The 21424-nt window shown below is 22.8% G+C and overlaps 2 protein-coding genes across 4 annotated transcripts; one reads left to right on the plus strand and one right to left on the minus strand.

The window, feature by feature from the left end:
* Positions 1–773: 773 nt before the first annotated feature.
* Positions 774–4212, minus strand: LOC129608097 (uncharacterized). Its single transcript, XM_055519420.1, has 8 exons — positions 4130–4212; positions 3867–4001; positions 2333–2556; positions 1646–1700; positions 1532–1570; positions 1331–1454; positions 1111–1231; positions 774–1059 (listed from the first exon to the last, which is right to left on the minus strand). Exons 2-8 carry the CDS (start codon positions 3888–3890, stop codon positions 774–776), a joined length of 873 nt encoding a protein of 290 aa, XP_055375395.1. The 5' UTR covers positions 3891–4001; positions 4130–4212.
* A 2042-nt stretch (positions 4213–6254) lies between these two features.
* On the plus strand, positions 6255–20645 carry LOC129607946 (mitochondrial glutamate carrier 1-like). 3 transcript variants are annotated; one of them, XM_055519217.1, is made up of 6 exons: positions 6257–6611; positions 9890–9953; positions 14650–14784; positions 15968–16453; positions 16530–16670; positions 16740–20645. In XM_055519217.1, the coding sequence occupies exons 2-6, from the start codon at positions 9904–9906 to the stop codon at positions 16885–16887; spliced, it is 960 nt and encodes a 319-aa protein (XP_055375192.1). In that variant the 5' UTR covers positions 6257–6611; positions 9890–9903; the 3' UTR covers positions 16888–20645. The 3 variants fall into 3 exon arrangements, with proteins under 3 accessions (XP_055375190.1, XP_055375192.1, XP_055375191.1); XM_055519215.1 differs by lacking the exons at positions 14650–14784; positions 15968–16453; positions 16530–16670; positions 16740–20645 and adding an exon at positions 10272–11495 and having other exon boundaries at positions 6255–6611; XM_055519216.1 differs by lacking the exons at positions 6257–6611; positions 9890–9953; positions 14650–14784; ... (1 more) ...; positions 16530–16670; positions 16740–20645 and adding exons at positions 9967–10138; positions 10272–11495.
* The last annotated feature ends 779 nt before the right edge of the window (positions 20646–21424 follow it).

Consider the following 21424-nt stretch of genomic DNA (forward strand, 5'->3'; position numbering starts at 1 on the left):
TTCAGATGAAGTCTTTTGAAGACTCTAAATTATTCACAATATATGCCATCTGTTATTATTGATTGAATTTATTTAAAATGCTTCAATACTCTACAAGTCCTCCTTTCATTTGTTACGTCTTTCATTTGGGAAATGTTTCATTTGGTACGTCTTTTAATAAGTGAAAAAATTAAATTTTCATTCTTTACAAGACACAAAACAAGAAAAATAATAAATTTACTAAAAAAATTTCAGGAACAAAACTCGCAAATAGAAAATTTTATAAATCTAAATTCAAGAGAAAATTTTAAAGAACGGAAATGTACACGTATTTTCGACACTTCATAAAAAATAAACAAACGATAAAAACGTGTTTACTATTAAAAGGATTTGCCCTTCATATTTAAAAGGCTTTCCAAAATAATATGTACTAGAAGTTTTTACTTTTAATGCAGGAATTTAATTCTTTAATACAATTTAATGCTACTATTGAATTTACTATTAAAATTTCTGTATTCAAGTAAGTTGCTTCTTCTTTTTAGGAAAACGATTTATGTTATATTAAAAACACTGTAAATTTAAAATTAAAAACAATACAACAAATAAGTAAAAAAATTATTTTTATAAGTGAAAACCAAAAAAACAAATATAGAAGCATTTATTTTCATTTAATTATATAAAAATCTCAAAAATATGAAAATAACAATTAGGAAAAATTTGAATATAACAAAAAAAACAATTTATATAGAAAAATGTTTTTAAGTTTGATGTAGATTTCTCATCATCGAATAAAATTACCATGGTACATGTGCTGATTTACCAGCTTCAATAGATGAAATACTTGCAATACTATTTGGAACCCAAACAGATGGTACAGAATTCATGCCGCCACCATTTTCAAAATTTAATACACTTAAATTTGGTATATGATTAGAACCAGATGTAAGTGGTGCAACAGCAGCATCTTTTGTTGCTGTTAAATGATGAAATGATGCAGCAGCACCAGTACGATGTATATTTGCATATTTTGATGCTTCATGTTCAGTACGTTGTATTTCAGCTGCAGCTGCACGTGCCGAACTAAAATAAAAGTCAATTTATTAAATTGTAAATATTAAATTTTAATTTTACTTTTGCAAGGCTTGGGCAGCATTTGCTTCTTTAAGAGCTGCAATTTTTTGTTGATGAGCAACATTCGCTTTTGCGGCTGCAAGTCTCTGTTGCGCCAATACAACAGCTTGGGCTGCAGCAGCTATAATGTAAAATTAAAAAAAAAATCATATAACAAATATTTAATAATTTTTCAAATTTATAAGTAAAAAAATCTTTTGTATAAAATATAAAAAAGTACCAGCTTCCGATCGTTGAATAGCAGCAGCTGCTTCACTCTTTTGTGTTAAAAGGGAAGCTGTAGCTTCTTTTTCCATTGCAATTCGTTGTTGATTTAATACATTTTCTTTGGCAGCTTGTACTTGCTGTTTTATTCATAATAAAAGAAATTATAACAAAATTTAATTAAATAAAATATTTTATTTTCAGACTATTTTCTTACCTGTTGTGCTATTAAAACGTTTGCGGATGCTTGCTTTGCCTGTTATAAGTAAAATTTTATTATTTTCAATGGCATCACAGTACAGAAGAAATTTAAATAAATTATTATAGTTACCTGAGATATAGCTCCAGCTACTTGTGCGGGAGAGGGTGCCACATGAACAGATGGACTAAAATCAAATTTTTAAAATAAAGTATGCACTTTAAAGCTATAAATAAAAAATTCTACAAAATTACAGTTTGTATAGATTAATTACTATTAATGTACACCGAACTTAACGTCCCACATTTAATTAAATTTTTTCTTTTAAAGATACTCATCCACACCCAGCCATGACTTATTGCAACCCTCTCGTATGCCATACGTGAGCTTAAGACTGAGAAAGTCCCGCCCAGACATTTGAACCTTCTGCCGGGCAGAAAAGAACAATCACACAAAATACGTATGACCGTCTGCTCATGGCCGTGGCAGAGCCTATACAAAGGAGAGTCTGATTTTTTCCAGTTTGTGCAAGTGATATTACACCAGGCAGTGCCCAGAGAAGAAAACTAGTAATAGCACGACCCCGATTTCGAATCATCCCCAACAGTTCTGAAGAGTATATTTTGAGCAGATAGAATTAACAGCTTCGCTAGTATAGTACGTAATAAAAACTAGTGCACATTATTTATAATAGTACTTAATTTAAATCTCAGTAAATCTCTAATCATTTAAAAATATCATGCTTTATAAGCTTGTTCATTTTTTCTTCGTCTTATTTTTTTGTAAATAAAAATTAAACAAATTTTAAAAAATACATACTTTGCCCATGGTGCCAAAGGGTAACCAGGTGAAAATTTTATTCCATCAATTGGCAATACAGAATATTCATCACCGTATAAAGCGATTCCACGTTTTTTTACTGATTTGTTAATTGATAATGTTTTTGTAGATGATGATGATGGTATCGTTTGAGAAGACGATGATACAAATGGTGATGATCCAAAAACTAAGTTTGTCATGCACATTGTGAAAATCAAAGCAAACTAAAAAAAATAAGAAAATAATTAAAATAAATAATAAAAAGGAAATAAAAACAAAAAAAATAATAAAAGTATAAAGCGAATGAAAAACAAAAATAAAAAAAGAATCCTTTAAAGAAAAATTTTCACCTTCAAGGAAAACATTTTTCTTTTTGTAGTTTAGTTTTTTTCAATTTAAACTTTTGTATTCGATGAGATCGACAAGATAACTGATGCCTTCTGGTCAAAATCTTATACCTTTTTATACCAGAAATTTTACGGAAAAAAATTTGTTTTCAAAAGTTTTTCTTTTTTAAATTTCCTAATTTTTTATTATGATTTTTGTTTTCTCTTTCAAAATTATTTGGTATTTCCTTTAAAAAAGAAAATATTTTCCCTTTTGTTTGTTGTTTTATTTTTTATTCTTCATTCATTTCATTCAAAAGACCTTAACAAGATTATGTCAACATTTCAATATTTCAAAAAAGAAAAAAAAATTTTGCAATTGAAAGTAAATTTAAAATTAAAAAATAAGGAAAAATAATTTTTACATCTCAAAAAACAGCAAAACCATTTTCTTAGTTTACATACATACATATAAATTTTTATAAAAGTATCCTATATACTCGTATGTACTCGTATGTAGGTTTTCGAATGCAATGTTAAACTGCGGAATTTCCAAGTAAACGCGCATAAATGCAGATTTAACATTAATTCAATTTATTCAGCTACATAATTTTTATTGCTGAATAAATTTACATTTGCATTTTACCAGTAGTCAGAAAAATGGATTTGTTGCCTGATGTATAAAGGTTATATAACGGTATAAATAATATTAAGCAATGAAAATTGATTTTCTGAATAAGGTAAATTGACATAGGCATTTGAAATGAAAGAATTAATTACGATAACACCCACTGCGGCGCCGTTCCGTCAATAAAAAAATATTTTTACGACTATATGGTCTTAAAAATAAACAGACAGGCCGAAACTATTTTTTAATTATAATAAAGAAAAATCTTTTCAGATTTAAAATATTAAAAATGCACTTTTTATATAAACTACAAATATATGTGTGTAGCTTTAACATTTTTGCAAGTATTTTAAATTAAATTTATACTTTCTAAAGATATTGGAAAAATTTTTAATCAGTCTTATTAAACTTAGTTGAGTGGGAAATTTTACTCCAAGAAAAAATTGTTCTCTTTATTTTGAAAATTGCAAGTATTGGGATTTTGTTCAAAAAGCTAAAAGAAGCATTTGGAAATTTTCCTGAAAAAGTAAAAGATTGCAATATTTCAAAAGAAAAAAAAATTTGCAATTTTTTTACTTACTTTGAAGAATTTTTGAAACAACATACTTAATTCGAAGTTTGTTCACTTATTGCAAAATGTCATATAATTCTCACATGTACATAGCATTTTGGCGTAACAATTTTTTCATGATAAAATCCATAATGTTGACGGCCACTGTCATATCATTAAAAATATTTCTTTGAATTTTTATTTTACACTTACAAATTTAGCAAATCTACTAAATTAAATTAATTTTTTTCTTGTTTTTTAACGATAGTATCGCAATTAGAAAAAACATTTACCTTTCATCAATTCAATCTCTTGTCCCTATATTATTTCATAATTCTTCTTAATCCAATTTGAAATATAGCAGCATAACTTAATCCAATCCAATATGAAATAGCAATACATAGTACAGATGAACTATCTATCATTAAAAAATATTAATGTAACACAGATAAAATTTATTAAACAAAACTACAAAAGAAAAACAAAATTTAACACTCTTTAGTCGCGTAACTCCAATTATACTTCACGTAATAATAATTGGATGCCATCGATTTAAAAATGAAAAGAATGAGACAAAAAAAAGTTAATATAGGAAATGTACTATGAAAAATACATTTCTTATATACTTTACTTTAATAGCAAAAATGAGAGATATAATAATAGATTTAAGAATTATTTTTTGTTTAAAAAAGTAATATTAATAAAATTATAAAAGTATAATACGCCACCCTGTTATTAACTTAATTTTATGTACATACATACATAATAATATGTATCTTCCACTACCAATGTATAATGTAATACTCCGTGCAATACTGTTAAAATAATTTGAGCAAACTGGTGATGAATCTATAAAGCACGTTATATTTTAGTGAATCAAATGTTTTAAAAAAGGTTGATTTGAGAAAAGTGAAAAAATATCAAAATTGGGTTAGACATACCATCAAAGTGTCCATTGAATATTGTATTATGTAAAAACTAATTTGTATACTACACATAATTAAAAGCACTATTAAATAATCAATTTTTCGACAACAAAATAGAAAAAATAATTGCATATTTGCAATCATTCGCTAGAGACACTATTATGTACAAACATAATATGTATGTACTGCATAGAATAAAAATGCTGTCAAATATTTGTTGAATTATTATACATATATGTATATATGTACGAGTCCATTTGTAAGTAGGAATTTAGGTTTAAAATCTGACATAACCTTTTTATTATTATTCCGAGAAAATTGAATAGTAGATTAAAAACAAGAATAATTTTCTAATCAACAATAACACCTGAAAAAAGTGTTTTGCATTTCAAAATGATTCAATTCCACTTTTACATAGCTCAGAGATTCTAATGAATCAGGAGTACAAAATCTCATCATACAATTTTCCCATGTTCCTTTGTGAATCAAGGCAAAATACTTTAACATCTCTCCTCTTTGCGATTCACACAGCAAACTAAAAGTTAAAAAAAACTTAAGAATTTTTTAAAGTACAATATATTTTTTTATACTTTCGCCCCATCTATTGTAAAAATACACAGTCATCTCTATTTATTCTCACAGCTGATGACATTAATTTTAAAATCCCGCCAAAAGTTATCCAACTCCATATGTGTTGCAATTGAATTTCTTAGGCTTTTAAATTTTGACAATTACAAACTTTTTAGTTAAGAACAAAATAAAATAAATTCACAATAGTTTTGATTCTGAAATAAATTTCAACAAAAGTTTTTGAGAAATAAATATGTCTTTTTATCTTTATCTGTGAAAGAATTACATTATAATTACATATGATATATGTATAGTTGGCAACGCTACACAGTTCAACAAGTTAATTATTTTGGTATAGTAGTATATTAAATCGAATCATGAATATAATGTTGCTCAATAAATTTTGAAAGTTCAATATTAAGTTTGAATAAATTCAATATATGTATGTATTTTTATTTTCCTAACTCAATTTAGGTGGATCAACATGTTGAACCCTGTATGGCTAACATATGCTTTATTACTCCACTAATGCTATTCGTATAAATTTTTTAGAAAGGAATACAATTAAATTGAAAAAAAAAAGAATTATTTATTATGATTTTATACATCATAATTTTTTTTGTTAACAAAGCTAATCCACAAAAATGACAAAATAACTCTTGGTATTATAAAAATCAATTAGCAAATTCGAAAAATTGACTAACTTGTTCAATAATAATAATTTGCGAACATACTGATATGAAATACAAAGTAACAATATAAAATATTTACAATAATTTTATATTGTAACTTTGTATTTCATTTTTTCATATTGTGAACTTGTAAAAATCTAAATAATTCAGAATTTCAAACAGCTGATTTGACAACTTGTTAATTAAATGTCAAACAAAATAATTTTTGATATGAACAGTTGTGTGATTTGTGTTGTTCTTGTTTGTTTGAGTCGCGAAACGCGATTTCAAATTTTTTTTGTATAGAAATTCTTTTATTTTCTTATTTTAAAACGGGAAAAAAAAGAAAATATTCTTGCTAATGTACAATATTGAAAAAATATTCCAATACATTTAAAAATATTAATATATACAAAAATACGTTTTGTTGGAAAATTTAAAAGAAAAAAAAATTAAATGATTAAGAGAACTTAGAAGAAAAAATATTTAAATACAAAAATTTAATAAATTTCAAAACTGCCTAAAATATAATATCAACCATAAGCTATTCACTGTTTGATTAATCTCTGTCTGTAAAGCTTCAAATTCTTAAGTTGTTAAAATAAAAAGTAAGTAAATTTGTAAGTGATTTTTTCTTAAGGCTTATAATTAGCATTCTATTCTTACTTATATACAATGTATAATATATGTAGATATGTGTACAATGTGATACAATTTTCAAGGACATTAAAATAGGTTTTTAATAATATTTTTTTTATATTAAAAGTTTTACCAAATTTTTAATCCTTCTAGGGAAAATTCTGTAGAAAGAGAAATGTAATTTATATAGGCAACTAAACTCATCTGTGAATCATCTGTGAATTAAATATGAACTGAAATTTTAAAATATGAATACAAAATCATGTAAAAATTTTTTTAAAAATATGTATTAATATAACACATATTAAAAAATTGTCAATCCACTTGGTTAGACAAGGTTATTCGAGGTTGTTCGAATATATGGAACAATTTTATGATTACATAATAAAAATTGTGTATTGATTTAATTTTCGCATGGAATATTATTACGTAGCACTACTTAAATACATATGTACGAACTATTTGTATAAAATATAGGTAATATCTATAAAAAAAAAACATTGTCTGTTCTATACTACAGATAGTTATTGTTATTACATACATATGCACATAATAAAGGAGATTTTACGTTTGCAAGTTTTTAGCTACATATTTACCTGTTAAAATTTTACAAAACAAGAAAAACAAGACATAATTATGGATGTAGCTAGGTTAGCGAGTGGGTATAGGAACTTTTACATAGTTACACTTTAAATTTATTGTAAAGATTTATAGATTTAAATTAAATAAGTAGGTACCTACCTACTTAGTTAAGTATTTAATTCTAATTTCAGCTATATACAGTTATAGAATTTCTTATTATTTATTTGCCTAGGTAGGACTCGTAGGCACTTAGGTGGGAATATTTGATAGGATTTACCATGCATCTTTTATCTTACATACATTTATGATGTGTACACAATGTTCGACAATGCTAATTATATTATTAAGAATACTACCACTCATCAGTTTATCAAATTTGTTGAAGTAGTCAATTTATTGTAAAAAATTACCCCATGAAAAATTTTTTAAAAAACTTTTGTTTTTTTTTTTTTAAATTGTTAAAGCTTTCATTTTAATACCATTTTACTGATAATAAATTTTATGTTGAACATGTAACTATGTATGTGCAGTAACTTTAGTTCTTATTCACGTAGGTACCCAAATTATCTACATAATTTTATAAATATAAGCGTATTTATATACGTATATGTACGCTTATGTATGTATTAAGCAAATTTAATAAATATGTATATCTTGTGTCAATAAATTGCAGTTTTTTATTACCTAAAAAAAATTAAATAAATCGCTTTTGTTTTAAAATTCAACAAAATATTTTATAAGTGAATCATGTAAACTTGAACATAACCAAATCTAATTAGTTATTTAAGTATAATTTTTTAATATTTAAAACAGATAGGAAAACTAAATATAATACGATTTAAATAGTAGGTTGTTATGTAAGTATATACTAGGAATACTTAAAAATTTTGTACTCATATGTTTATTTTTCAATATAGAATTTAGTAATCAATTCATATACTTATATACACTAGTGGCCAGTTAAAAAAGACACCCTATATAAAATAAATCACTAACAAATGTAGGCATAGTACCAATTTCTATATTATGAGCACTTCAAAGTACGCTACAGTGGTGTCTTATTTAACTAGTACATAATATTCATAAATAAGTACATATGGTACTTTTTAAATACTTAATAGCAAAAATCCAAAATTATACTACGAATTCTTTCACTTATCTTAATTGAAAATTACCTAATTAATATCATTTAATAAAATTCTTTCTCCTAATATCAATTACTTAAACATAAGTATATTCATAATTTTAGATTATATAACTTAAAACATGTGAATTTTTTTTATGATAACACAAATTATGAGCAAATAATAACAAAATTAATTTTCTTATCACAATTTATAAACGAAAAAATAAATAACAAAAGAGCTTTAAACTCTTAATTCTTAATAAAATGTAATAAAAGAATATAATTATCAATTATTATTTGATAACTGAGACTACAATGTTTACTTTTATCTCAAATTCGATACTATTGTTGTGTAGCTGAAGTGGTAAATTGTGTGTATAAAATACAAATAGCTATATATATTAAATATTTTCAGGAATACCATTATCGCTTTTGGCTTTGCTTTTTTTTCAAGTTATTATCACTAGAATAAAGCTGGTTTGAACGGCATTTTTTTCTCTTAGAACAAATAAACTTGAAATACTCGCTTTTATATTTTTCTTATTTTAATTTGAATAACCGCGTAAATATTTAATATGCATTTCTTTATATTTATTGGAAATTTTAGATACGAAAAAAGTTTTGAATATTTTGCTTTTTCCTCTATTAAATTTTATTTTGTATTTACGAAGAATTTACCAAGACAAATTTTTCTGAAATATAATATAATATAAGTATACCTCAAGATTTTTTATTCAATTTTAATGAATAACTAAAAGGAAAAAATATATATTTTATGAATGTTTCTAACATTTATATAAAAATATTTAAAAACTCATTTATTAATTGGTAAAAGTATTTATTCACTTCCTGTATTGGCTTTCTTCCGAAAAACTATTAAAATTTTATTCAAAAATCAATCTTTTTAACCATTTAATTTATTTAATAAATTTAGACTCAGTGAAAATATCTGAGTCTAATGACTCTATTTCACTAAATAAATGAGTGCATAGTGTTCCGATATTATTTCCGTATGGTTGGCTTATTCAGTGCAAATAATATAAATTTAATTAATATTTAAATGAAAGCATTGTTGATATATGTATGTATAAACAACTAAACATAATGTACATAATGTAGGCATTTAAATACATATTCTTTTTCTGTTTTTGTTAATAAATTAAATTAGTAAGATTAAGATCTTTATTTGTTTGTAAACAGCTTTATAATATAAAAATAAAAATACTTAATTAAAATTTTTTGTCTAACAAAAAGGAATTACGAAACAAATTTTGAAATTTTCAATTGAAGTTTGGTTATAAATACAATAAGCAATAAGCATATTTAAATATTTTGTGATATAAAATTAAATAATAGCTAAATAACGATTTAAAATACATTAAAAATGCAATAATAAATCTATTGTCACACTAAAAATATATGAAAAATAGATAACAGCAAATTATTTGCAAAATTTAAATAAAAATAATTAAAGATTCTGCAATTTAGTTTTTTAATTTATTCTTTATAATTTATTAATTAAAATTATCTTAATTTCAGAAAAACTTTAAAAAATGGCAAATCAATCGCAACAAGCTCCTTCACAACCTACACAACAGTTTGCGTAAGTTCAAACAAAATGTTTTTATTTACTCTTAGTTTCATATCTTAAGTATAATGCTCTTTATGCATTACATGCCTTTCCAAATTAGAAGTGTTTGGTAGTAAATGTAAATAAATACCCAAAATAATCTAAAGTAGAAAAAATTTTACATAAAAAAAAACAACAATGAATCCAAAACTTTGTATGTATGTATTTTTGTGTTATTTAAAATTTACATTGTAATAATTAAAATGTTATTTGTTCCTGAAATATTATAAAATAAATAAAATTATAAAAAAGAAAAACATCATAAAGGATCTTCTTTTCTTCAAATTGTAGACCATCTCAAATGATCGAATATCAATATAAGAAAAGATTACAAGTAATTCCTGGAACGAAACTAGATGAAAAAGCAATCAATAAACTAGAGATATTTAAAATTTCATCTACATTAAAATTTATTCAGAGCGATATAAGATTTTTGGTCAATCTTTTAAAAGTATCGGAAGCTGATATTGATGTGATAAAAACTGAATTACTGAAAGACAACACACCAAAATTAATTAGCGCCTGTGAAATTTATAAAAGTAATAAAAATTTTATTTATTTAAGTACCGGAATCCCAAACCTTGATGAAATTTTAAATGGTGGTCTATCTAATAATGGCTATATATTAGAAATTTGTGGAATATCAGGTGTTGGAAAATCATTTTTATCTATAACAATTGCTCTTAATTTTGCCATAAAGCATAATGTAGAAACAATTTTTATTGATACAAAACATGATATAACTGGGAAAAGATTTTACAATATATTAAAAACTAGAAAAATTCATGAAAATCAAATTAAAAAAATTATGAATAAAATTAAAATTGAAAGAGCTTTCAAACCGAATGAATTTCTTAAAACTATAAAAAATATTCCAGATTATGCTAAAAAAACATCAAAATTCAAATTATTAATAATTGATTCATTACCAGCATTATATTTTTTATTTCATAATGATAATGTAACAATAAGAGAAATATTTCTAAGTGAAATAGCAAATATAATAAATAAATTGCGTTATGAATATAAAATTATAATTATCATTATTAATATTGTAACGAGATGGATTGAAGATATTGGCAATAGTAATAATTTATCAAAGAATATACCATTCAATTTTTCACAAGGACGTGAAAAAATTGTTAGTGAAACACCATCATTAGGTCAATATTGGTGTACAATACCATCAACACGTATTCAAATGGATTTTGTTATAAAAAATATAAATGATAATAATTTGGAATTGACATGTAAACCGGAACACATATTTTCATCAAAAAGGATATTAAATAAAAGAGGTCTAAAAATAATCAAAAGTAATACATTAGAAACTGGAAAATTTACAATAATTGAAGTATCTGATAGTGGTTTTTAGCAATATAAATTAAATATTATTTAAATAATGAAATTTATTACTAAGCTATAATTTTTTAAAAATAATTTATTAATTTATTAGAATTAATGTTTAAGTATTAATGATCTACTGTTCATACTGATCATATAATATTTATTAGTTAAAAAATAAACTTATGTTCCAGTACTAATTAATTTAATCAATTATTAAAAAACTTAAGTTTTTCCTTGTAATAAATGTTTGTATAACTTATAAAATTCCAGAAATTTGATCTATGCAAAGTTTATTTAAATTGTTTAATAAGTTCATATTTTATATGTTAAGCTTAAAATAATTTTTTGTAAATTAAATTAAATTTCAAGCTAGAAAAAATTAATGAAAATTTTAATTTAATACAACCTTATAAACATTTCAAAATTAATTTCTTTTTTACTTACTTAATTCAAACCAATTTTCTCGTTTTCTGAATATAACTGGTATATTTACAGTACATTTATTGTACGTTCAGTTTAACAAACTTTTTTAGAATAACATATTCAGAAAACAAATCTATCTAATTATTAAAGTAAATAAACATTGGCTTAGATCATAATTAAATGAAATAATTTTCTAGCACATAAAATTATATTTAACATTAATAATTTGAAATTTATAAGTATAATTACTTATTATATCAATATAGCAACAACATAAAGTAAATTTGTTATCACTTAAGTTATCTAATTAAATGTTCTAATTTTATTATCAATAGTTTTTCAAATATATATATATGAACATAAGCTGGAAAAAGTATATAAATTTATAGCTTATAAGTTAAATGACAACCAATCGTTAATTATAATTGTTTTCCTCATAGCGGATTAAAGTTATTAACAAAATTTATTTATTTTATAGAAAGTTTTGTTTATAAAAATTATTGTATATTTTACTTTCTTCAAGTATTAGTACTGATATGGAAAATATATGTACCTATAAAATATTATGTACGCATATAGATTTTAGCAAATTTATTATTAAAAGTAATCTACAATTATTGTTAAATTTATGTCATAATCACACATAGAATAAAAAATATGTCTATATAGTCATATAGTAATTATAAACCCTTTAGTTTTGTTTTTGTGAAATTTTCGATTTTTTATAAAAATGATAAAACAAGGGAATCTCACATTTAATAAAATTGTTTTTTTATTAAATGTGAGATATAAATTATATTATTTAAATATCAATTGAACAAAGTATTCAAAATTATACAGTATTCTTATTCAAATTTTATTTTAGTCAATTACTTTCATTTATTAACATTTCCTTACATTTTTCTAACAACTATTTTGATCATAATTTGTATTTAATATTGTGTTTAGTTCATTATATTGCATAACATAATAAAAAATTCATATTGAAACAACAAATTTATGGATTTTTTTCTTAAACTCTTATAATAAGCGTTTAAAATTTTTTATTATATAAAAACAAATTCATTATCATTCTGATCAAATATTAAAACTAATTTGGTATGCTGAATCTTTCAATGTGATCGTAAATTTTTAAAATCGTGTTATTGATTAAAAGACATATGGGTTATACGAGTATAAAATTATTTTTTTTGAAATTTAGTCAAAAATATTTATATAAAATTTCAAAATTAAATCTTAATCAATTTTCATATTGTAATATGTATATAATTTGAAAGATAACAAAAAGAACTCAAATTTAGAAAAAATTAAAAGACAAACAAATATAATTATGTATTACACATAGTTTATTCGGATTATTTGTACTACAAAGCTTTTTATTGAAATTAAATTGATTTGTAAATAAAAATATAAAAAATTATGCAAAAACAATATGTCTATTTCACAAACATATGTTTATAAAATTTATTGATTTCTTTTATTTTTATACATACATAAATATAATATAAAAATGATTCTGTATATTGGCGCTACGTTATTTTGACCTTAAAATCATTTAATAACAAGTAGAAATTAATTATTTCTATTTTAGTATTCTTAATACATTTCTGTATTTTAAATTTATCATTGTCTTCATATTTTTATGAAATATTTAATCAGAACCGGATAAATTTATTTATTTACCAAAGTATACGTGCACATATTGCAAACAATTCTCAATTGAATAAATTAAAATAAGAGTAAATTAGAAAAAAAAAATCTTTTACTTTTTTTTCCAAATCATTAAAAGATTCAATGACATACTATTAAAAAATACGGTATGAATGTAATAATAGTTTTCTTAAAATACAAAATTTCGTTAATATTTTTTTTTACTTTAACTAAATAAAAATGAAAAGCCATGACTTTGACATTGACATAGAAAATCTATTAAAACAAGAAAATTTTCTTTTAATTTTACTTTCTACACATAATATATACGATATATACAAACGTTTTTATTTACATATATCTTTTTTTCCGCGGTCAACAGATAACATGGTGCCAAAAAGGAGAAAAATAAAAAAATAAACATAAATTTTTGTTGATAAACGCCACCTTTCACTAATTAGTGATGCTTTACGAATGTAAAAAATTTCTTTAGTAATTTCAAAAATTTTCAATTTGCTTAGGTACATAGATATTTATTTATACTCTGTTGTTTATCAGTAAATAAAAATATGTAAAAAAATATATTCTTATATACCCATAAGTTAAAATACTGTTAAAATATTCTGTTAATTTACTGTTATTATTATCATTACAGTATTTTGAAATATATAATATTATAATGTATTCTGTAAACATATTTATTATAGACAAAACGTAATTCTATAAAAAATATTTTAAATTATGTTACAATAATTAAAACTAACATTGAAATTTGTTGATTTTCTAACAAATTTCACACGAACTTCCATTTCACTTATGTAATTGGATTTATTTCAAACCTTTCTTTTCACCCATACCCTTTTTAATAATATTATTTTTTATTCAAAAATTTACATATTTATAAATTTAATATTTCACATCAAAAATATTAAAATATTTTTATATTTGTTGACAATATTAAGTTTCTAAAAAAAAAAGTATAATATCTATTATTTAACTAGATTTTCTTGACTCTTTTAATTAACAAGTTTTTTAGAAAATTAAAACTTTTGATTTTTTCATAAGCACTTTTATTAATCAGTTTTTTAATCTATTAGCACTATAAATAAACGTACTAAAAACGAAAAAAAAAAACCATTTTTTATGAATTTAAAATATTCAATTAGCATCAACAATTCATAATTTAAAATATAAATTTAAAAAAAAAATTAATTTTATATAAAAATTATTTACTTATTTATATTTTTAGGTTAGTACCAAAAATTATCAATGGTGGAATAGCTGGTATTATTGGTGTTTCATGTGTTTTTCCATTGGATTTAGTTAAAACCCGCTTACAAAATCAACAAGTTGGTCCAAATGGGGAAAAAATGTATAAAAGCATGTAAGTGTAGTACAAAGAAAAAACATCGAATTTAATCAAATTGGCGTCATTATTTCGTGATTTCCCCTAAGATACTAAAGAGCATGAATTCTCCTCTTCATCTTCTTTATAAGACACTTATCGTTTTTACAATGCAAGTTGTTTTTTTTTTCATTGATAATAGGTAATGAAAAAATAAGTAATTATATTCGACTGATTAATGTAAAAACTGGTTTGTTGATCTAATTATTACAACTTTGTTATATTTTAAAAGAAATTCCCATCTTAATTTTTACAAAAACGTAACACATGTCTGCATAATTTTTAGTTTATATCGTTGCAGAATAAAATTTATAGAATAATTTCATTAGTATTCAAGTTATTCTAAAACATTAGAACATTAGAATCGTTATATGTCATACACTATGCTTTGCGATTTTGTACTAAAATAATATAAATAATACATATATAAATAAAACTATCTATATTTCTCGTGAGTGTTGAACTGCATTAAAATCTATTAAAAAACACCACTCTACCAAATTAAATAAATATGAAATAAATGCTAATATTTTTTTTTCTTGTTAATATTTAAAATATAAAAATAGAATCATATAAAATTTTAAAAAAATCAGAATATTTAGAAGGTAAAGAAATAAAGAGTAAACAACGAAAATTGGCTACGCATCCAAATACCATTTCTAATTCGATATATAAATTTTGATACAATTCATAAATATATTTATATATGAAAATTTCAATGTGTACAAAGCATTAATATATAACATATATATATATATATATATATATGTTATTTTCATATAATATATGAAAATAACATAAATATATATGAAATGTGTACAAAACATATTTATATAAGATCTTACATGTATAGCAATTTTATTTTGTTACGTAATTTAATAGCAAACCCACATCCCTAAAACAAACAATCATGAATTACAACCATTCCATTATATTTAATAGCATTACATTATTCTAGACAATATAGTTGTGTTTTATAGACAATGGACATAATTGGGTTAAATTTTTGACTTGCCATTTATTAGTATTTCATTCAAACAGTACGAAACATAATTCCTAAATTATAAAGATTATTTAACATTCGTATATTGGAATTTTTTATTACACTGTTTTTTTAATTAAAAGTAGTGTAATCAAATTTACTAATATCTTAATTTTCAAGGTTTGATTGCTTTAAAAAAACATACCGAGCTGAAGGTTATTTTGGCATGTACCGTGGTTCAGCGGTAAATATACTATTAATTACACCAGAAAAAGCAATTAAATTGGCTGCCAATGATTTTTTCCGTCATCATTTAACAACAAAAGATGGTAAATTACCAGTAACCAGGCAAATGGCAGCCGGAGGCTTAGCTGGTCTCTTCCAAATTATTGTAACGACACCTATGGAATTATTAAAAATCCAAATGCAAGACGCTGGACGTGTTGCAGCTCAAGCAAAAGCTGAAGGTAAAGTTATACCAAAAACATCAGCAACCCAAATTGCCACTCAGCTTTTACGTGAAAAAGGGTTATTTGGTTTATACAAAGGCTTAAATGCAACGATGCTACGTGATGTTTCATTTTCAGTTGTATACTTTCCACTATTTGCTTTCCTAAATAGTCTTGGTCCACGAAAGAATGACGGTTCCGGTGAAGCTGTATTTTGGTAAATTCAAATATTTAACATCTTTTTAAATCTACTTCCATTTCACAAATTATTAATATGTCAAAAATAATTTCAGGTGTTCGTTTATAAGTGGTTGTGCTGCTGGTTCAACGGCAGCCCTCGTCGTAAATCCATTTGATGTAGTCAAAACTAGATTACAAGCTTTGAAAAAGGCAAAGGGTGAAAAGGAGTTTTCAGGAATTTTAGATTGTTTCTAGTAAGTATAAATTTTGAGTTTTTTAAATAAACATACATAAAAAGATAAATATCTAATTTGATATTTTAGTAAAACACTTAGATATGAAGGTCCAACGGCATTCTTTAAAGGTGGTCTCTGCCGTATGATTGTAATCGCTCCATTATTTGGAATAGCACAAATGGTTTACTTTTTGGGTGTAGCAGAAGCTATTTTAGGAATTAATAAAGCTAAATAAATTAATGAATTTCCAATAGATAAATTAAGAAAAAAACCGGAAAATGAAAAGAATTATTCAATATAGAAAAATGTATAAAAAGTTAGCACAATTAAAATACAAGGGCTTTTATCATCTCTGCCCCCTTTATAGTAAATAGCCAAAATTAAAAAATATATGAAGCCAATAAAAAGAAAAAACTACAGAAAAACAAATTAAGTCTAATGAATTTTATTTTAATGAGTAACTTACTTATGTATTATGAATTTCGAAATTTTATGCAAATAAGATTTGCAAATGTTTAAATATTCTAATATTAAATAAACCTAGTAAAAATTTAAATGTGAAAATAAAATTAAAACATTATTGTATTTTGATGTCTTATTTTATCCATACGCTTTTTTTACTTTACTAATAATTAAAGCAAATAATAATACATTATGGCGGAATTTCACATTTTTGTAAATGAAAAATATATTCTCTGTTTATATGTAAAGGAAATTTAAAAAATAAAGCGTAATACGCTCTAAAAGATGGCTTGTTACAAATAATTTAATTTTATTACATAATTTTAAATTTTTAAGGCTTCTTTATATTGCATTTAAATAAACTTATGAGGTAAAAACATTGTTGTTATGATTTTTATTAATATATTAATTATTATTAAAATTGTTTTTATTGAAAAGTTTTTATTCTTTCAATTAGATATAAAAAAAATATATTTGTCAGACCTTCTTGTTCTAATCACTATCAAAAAAACAAAAATATTAAAATATTTCGATTAAAATTATGTATTCCACAAAACGACTTAATACTAAAAATTCTCTGATTATATTATCAAAAGAATTTTGTTATAAAAATAATAAACTTAAAAAGCAATGTTTTTCAATAAACAGCACACTAGCGCTCGTTCTTTAAAATATTTACAAACGTGATTATATTATATATGAAATTTTGTATTAAATTATAACAATTCAATGTTTTTCCAAATTTTTTCTTTAATCATTGTACTCGTATTTAAATCAAAATTTCGTGCAGTTATTGTTTATTCAATACAATTTTACTTTATAATTAATTTGTTAATTACATGTTGTTTGTTAAGGTATCACTTATTTAGCTGTTCAAAATGTAAAATTTAAATTAAAATTCTTGAAATGAAGAATTTGTTGCATATATATGTATGTGTAACATAAAAAGAGCAAAGTACTGAATAAGCATCTCACATTCCGAAATATATTCATCCTTTTAAAGAATATAAAAAATCCTACATATACATAGTGGCAAAAAGCTTAAAAAATTGGTGTTGAATAGCAATAAATAAATTAAACTAATATTATACAATTTTTTGACAATAAAATATGATGAGGTTGACTAAAATGCAAAGAAAATCAAAAATTAATCCTGTACTATAACTTAACTTTGATTTATAAAATTCAATGTAATAAATTATTTATAATAATGACAATAATATATAAAGAAAATTAAGAGCATAATATTTCAAATATCGCTATATTATCTAAGGTACATTTGTAAAAAAAAATTCAGATGGAATTGAAACATACAAATAAATATAAATTAAAAATAATTAAAAAAAAATATTTTCAAATACTAAAAAATAATTTATGCAAATCAACAGTACCTATAGTAATCATGAAATTTTTAAATTTTTGTGTGTATATCAATTAAATATAAAATAAGGTAAAGATTTCGGCCTAATAATTTTATTTTAAAATTAAATAATGAAATTTCTACAAAAGTTATTTTTAACAAGAAATTTTGATATTAGTATAAATATGGAATGCTCTGAATGCTTTTTTCTATTACTATTTTCTATTACTATTCTATTAATTATTAAATAAAAAAAATTATCGAAATAATAAAATTTGAAAATCGGCCTCACGCTAATAAAACATTTCTTAATATTTAGTTTTTCAAAATAAAATACATATATACACACATATGCATGTATGTATATTATGTAAAAGAATTGTAAAAAAATATTTTTATGATTTCATTTGTTAGACACAAGACAATAATTTTTAAATTCACAAATTTTTGATAATGTAAGTACTTACAAATTACAAGTAATATATTAAATAAAATGTTATCAATAAGCTCTAACTACTAAACATATCTTAATACATAATACATGCATACATTACATAAAAATACATACATTTTACTCATTCGCCTTATTATACGAACAAAAGTAATAAATACTTGCGTTTAATAAAATTATATATTTACAAACTTTTAAGTTCAGATCAGGGTATGATAAGAGCGCATCGGTATACCAAACTAATATTTATTTTGCAGAAATTAAATAATAATAAGCATGTTTCAATTTAAAATATTGTTTATTATGAGCAGAATTTTTCAACTATATGGGAGAAAAATAAATTTTCCTTATGATAAAAATCTGCTGTTAGACGTTTGTCCTTTTAACTATTAAGTTCTGTTTCATTTTTGTGATAGACTCCGTATAAAAATGAAAAAACTAAACAAAAACAAGAAAAGACATAAAAATTATTTATGATTAGTTCGCTAGATTTTTATGTAATTGAGTTCGAAATTCTCTATTCTATTTAAATTCACTAACCGGGGTTTTAAAAGCAAAAATATCAATTTTTGACATTATAACTTAAGTGAATTTAAAAAAATTTTTGGGCAATATTTTTTTATTAAATTAATTTTTTTTATATTATATAAAATAAGCAAATAAAGGTAAAATTAAAAATTAAAAATACATATATAATTAAAAAATTATAAAGGGTTAAATTGATCACAATTTTTAATATTGTGTACAAAAGGCTGCCGTTCGCTAATTCCAACGAGATTGAAAATAATGTAGACAAAAACAGACAGTAGAGTTACAACATAAATCAATATGCGTCATAATATAAAGAAAATATTTTAGAAAGCTATAAGATTATGACTGTTATGTTTTGAAATGTAAAATTCTGCTGATATTAATAACCGCAATTAAACGGTTTAAAAATTTTACGCTGCTTATTCAGAGTACATCTTAAACAGAAATAAAAAAAAATACTAATAAAAATAAAAGAAAATGTACACACTAGAAATTCTATCAAAAATTTTTATATTAACTATTTATTATAAAAAAATATGAAGATGCTTAATTAGTAAATTCATACACAGTTATTCAAAATTTATTTGAACTAAAAGTTGAAATAGAAAAAAAATTAATAAAACAGGAATTTACATTAACCATAAAGCCAACAAAATATATATTTTCATCACAAATTATATTAATCTTATAATTGAGATTTATAATACCTACAAGAATATCAAAGAAATTGTAAAATCATGTTTTTTATATAAATGTATTTAAAAATTAAGTCAATTAAAATATTCAAAGAGAAATTATAAACTCATAATGATGACCAAAAATCATAAAATTTAATTTTTTTTTAAATAAAATAAGCAATATAATTGAAAAAATATTATAGAAAAATTTTCATAATTAAAAATTGCAATTTAAATGATACAAGATATTATAATTTAACTGTAAAAAATTTAAATAAATGTGAATTATTGGCTTCTATATGTAGAATTCAGTTCATAACAACTAAAATACCTAATCTACCTGTTTATAAGATGTAAAGTTTTTTCCAAATTACCAGTTATTTAACTATATATGTGTGTGACATAATATGCACACACATATCATATTATCATAGTTTTTGATTTAAACAAATATCGTTTGTGATCATATATAAAAAGAAATATACAAAATTTAAATGTATAAATTGATGAAACAAAAACAAAATTGAATTTTAATTTAAGTATAGTGAAACATTGCAATAACAGAATGGCAGTCAAAGTTAACTGCTATCCTGAAAATGTTTTTCTGCCTGAACATTTTTGAATACTTTTTTTTTGTAAACGGTAAATTGTAGAAGTCTGAAATTTTGCAGCTTTTAAACTATAATAAATACATAATTTATTTCGGTAGAAGAAAATGTTTTTCCCACCATCACTCCCGCCCAAGATATAGCCTCTCGAAATTCTTAAAAATTGAATTTTCCACGCTTTATGTTCGGGAAACTAAAAACTTTTCCAAATTTCTATAAAAGCACAAAGTTAAAGATGAATGTCATTAAACCATACATCAAATTTATCTTAACTCACTTAATTAACTATCAAATTCAACCATATGCTTTTTTTTAATTTTTTTTTTTTTGTCATCCTAACTATATGCAATTATTTGAAATATTTTGAATTATGAATGAAAATAATTTCATTTATTTGATCCAACTTTATTTTAATTTATTTTGTTATTCTATAAAGGATAAATATTATTAAAACGAATTAAAACAATGTTGTCCGTACTATACTTAAGAAAAGAGAGTGAATTCACGTTTGCAGCTTTAACTGTGAAACTCAAAACTGCACTGCAATAGAACTACTAAAGCAACGCTACCAACAATATTGTGTAATATATATAATATCTCTCTACTCCTCAATAATTGGCTCTTTTCTCTATTAATTGAATTTATGTATGTGAAAGATGAAAAAAACTATCATTTTGAAAGAA

The sequence above is a fragment of the Condylostylus longicornis genome, unplaced genomic scaffold, assembly GCF_029603195.1.
Source record: "Condylostylus longicornis isolate FDR11 unplaced genomic scaffold, ASM2960319v2 ptg000030l, whole genome shotgun sequence".
Lineage (NCBI taxonomy): Eukaryota > Metazoa > Arthropoda > Insecta > Diptera > Dolichopodidae > Condylostylus > Condylostylus longicornis.

Excerpts from the sequence above, each read along its gene's own strand:
- LOC129608097 (XM_055519420.1), bottom strand. The coding sequence starts at position 3,890 with ATGTTGTTTCAAAAATTCTTCAAA. Across the intron at positions 1,571-1,645 it reads TAGCTGGAGCTATATCTCAG|GCAAAGCAAGCATCCGCAAA; the intron begins GTAACTATAATA and ends TACTTATAACAG. Across the intron at positions 1,232-1,330 it reads TATTCAACGATCGGAAGCTG|CTGCTGCAGCCCAAGCTGTT; the intron begins GTACTTTTTTAT and ends TTTACATTATAG.
- LOC129607946 (XM_055519215.1), top strand. The coding sequence starts at position 9,904 with ATGGCAAATCAATCGCAACAAGCTCCTTCACAACCTACACAACAGTTT. Across the intron at positions 9,954-10,271 it reads CAACCTACACAACAGTTTGC|ACCATCTCAAATGATCGAAT; the intron begins GTAAGTTCAAAC and ends TTCAAATTGTAG.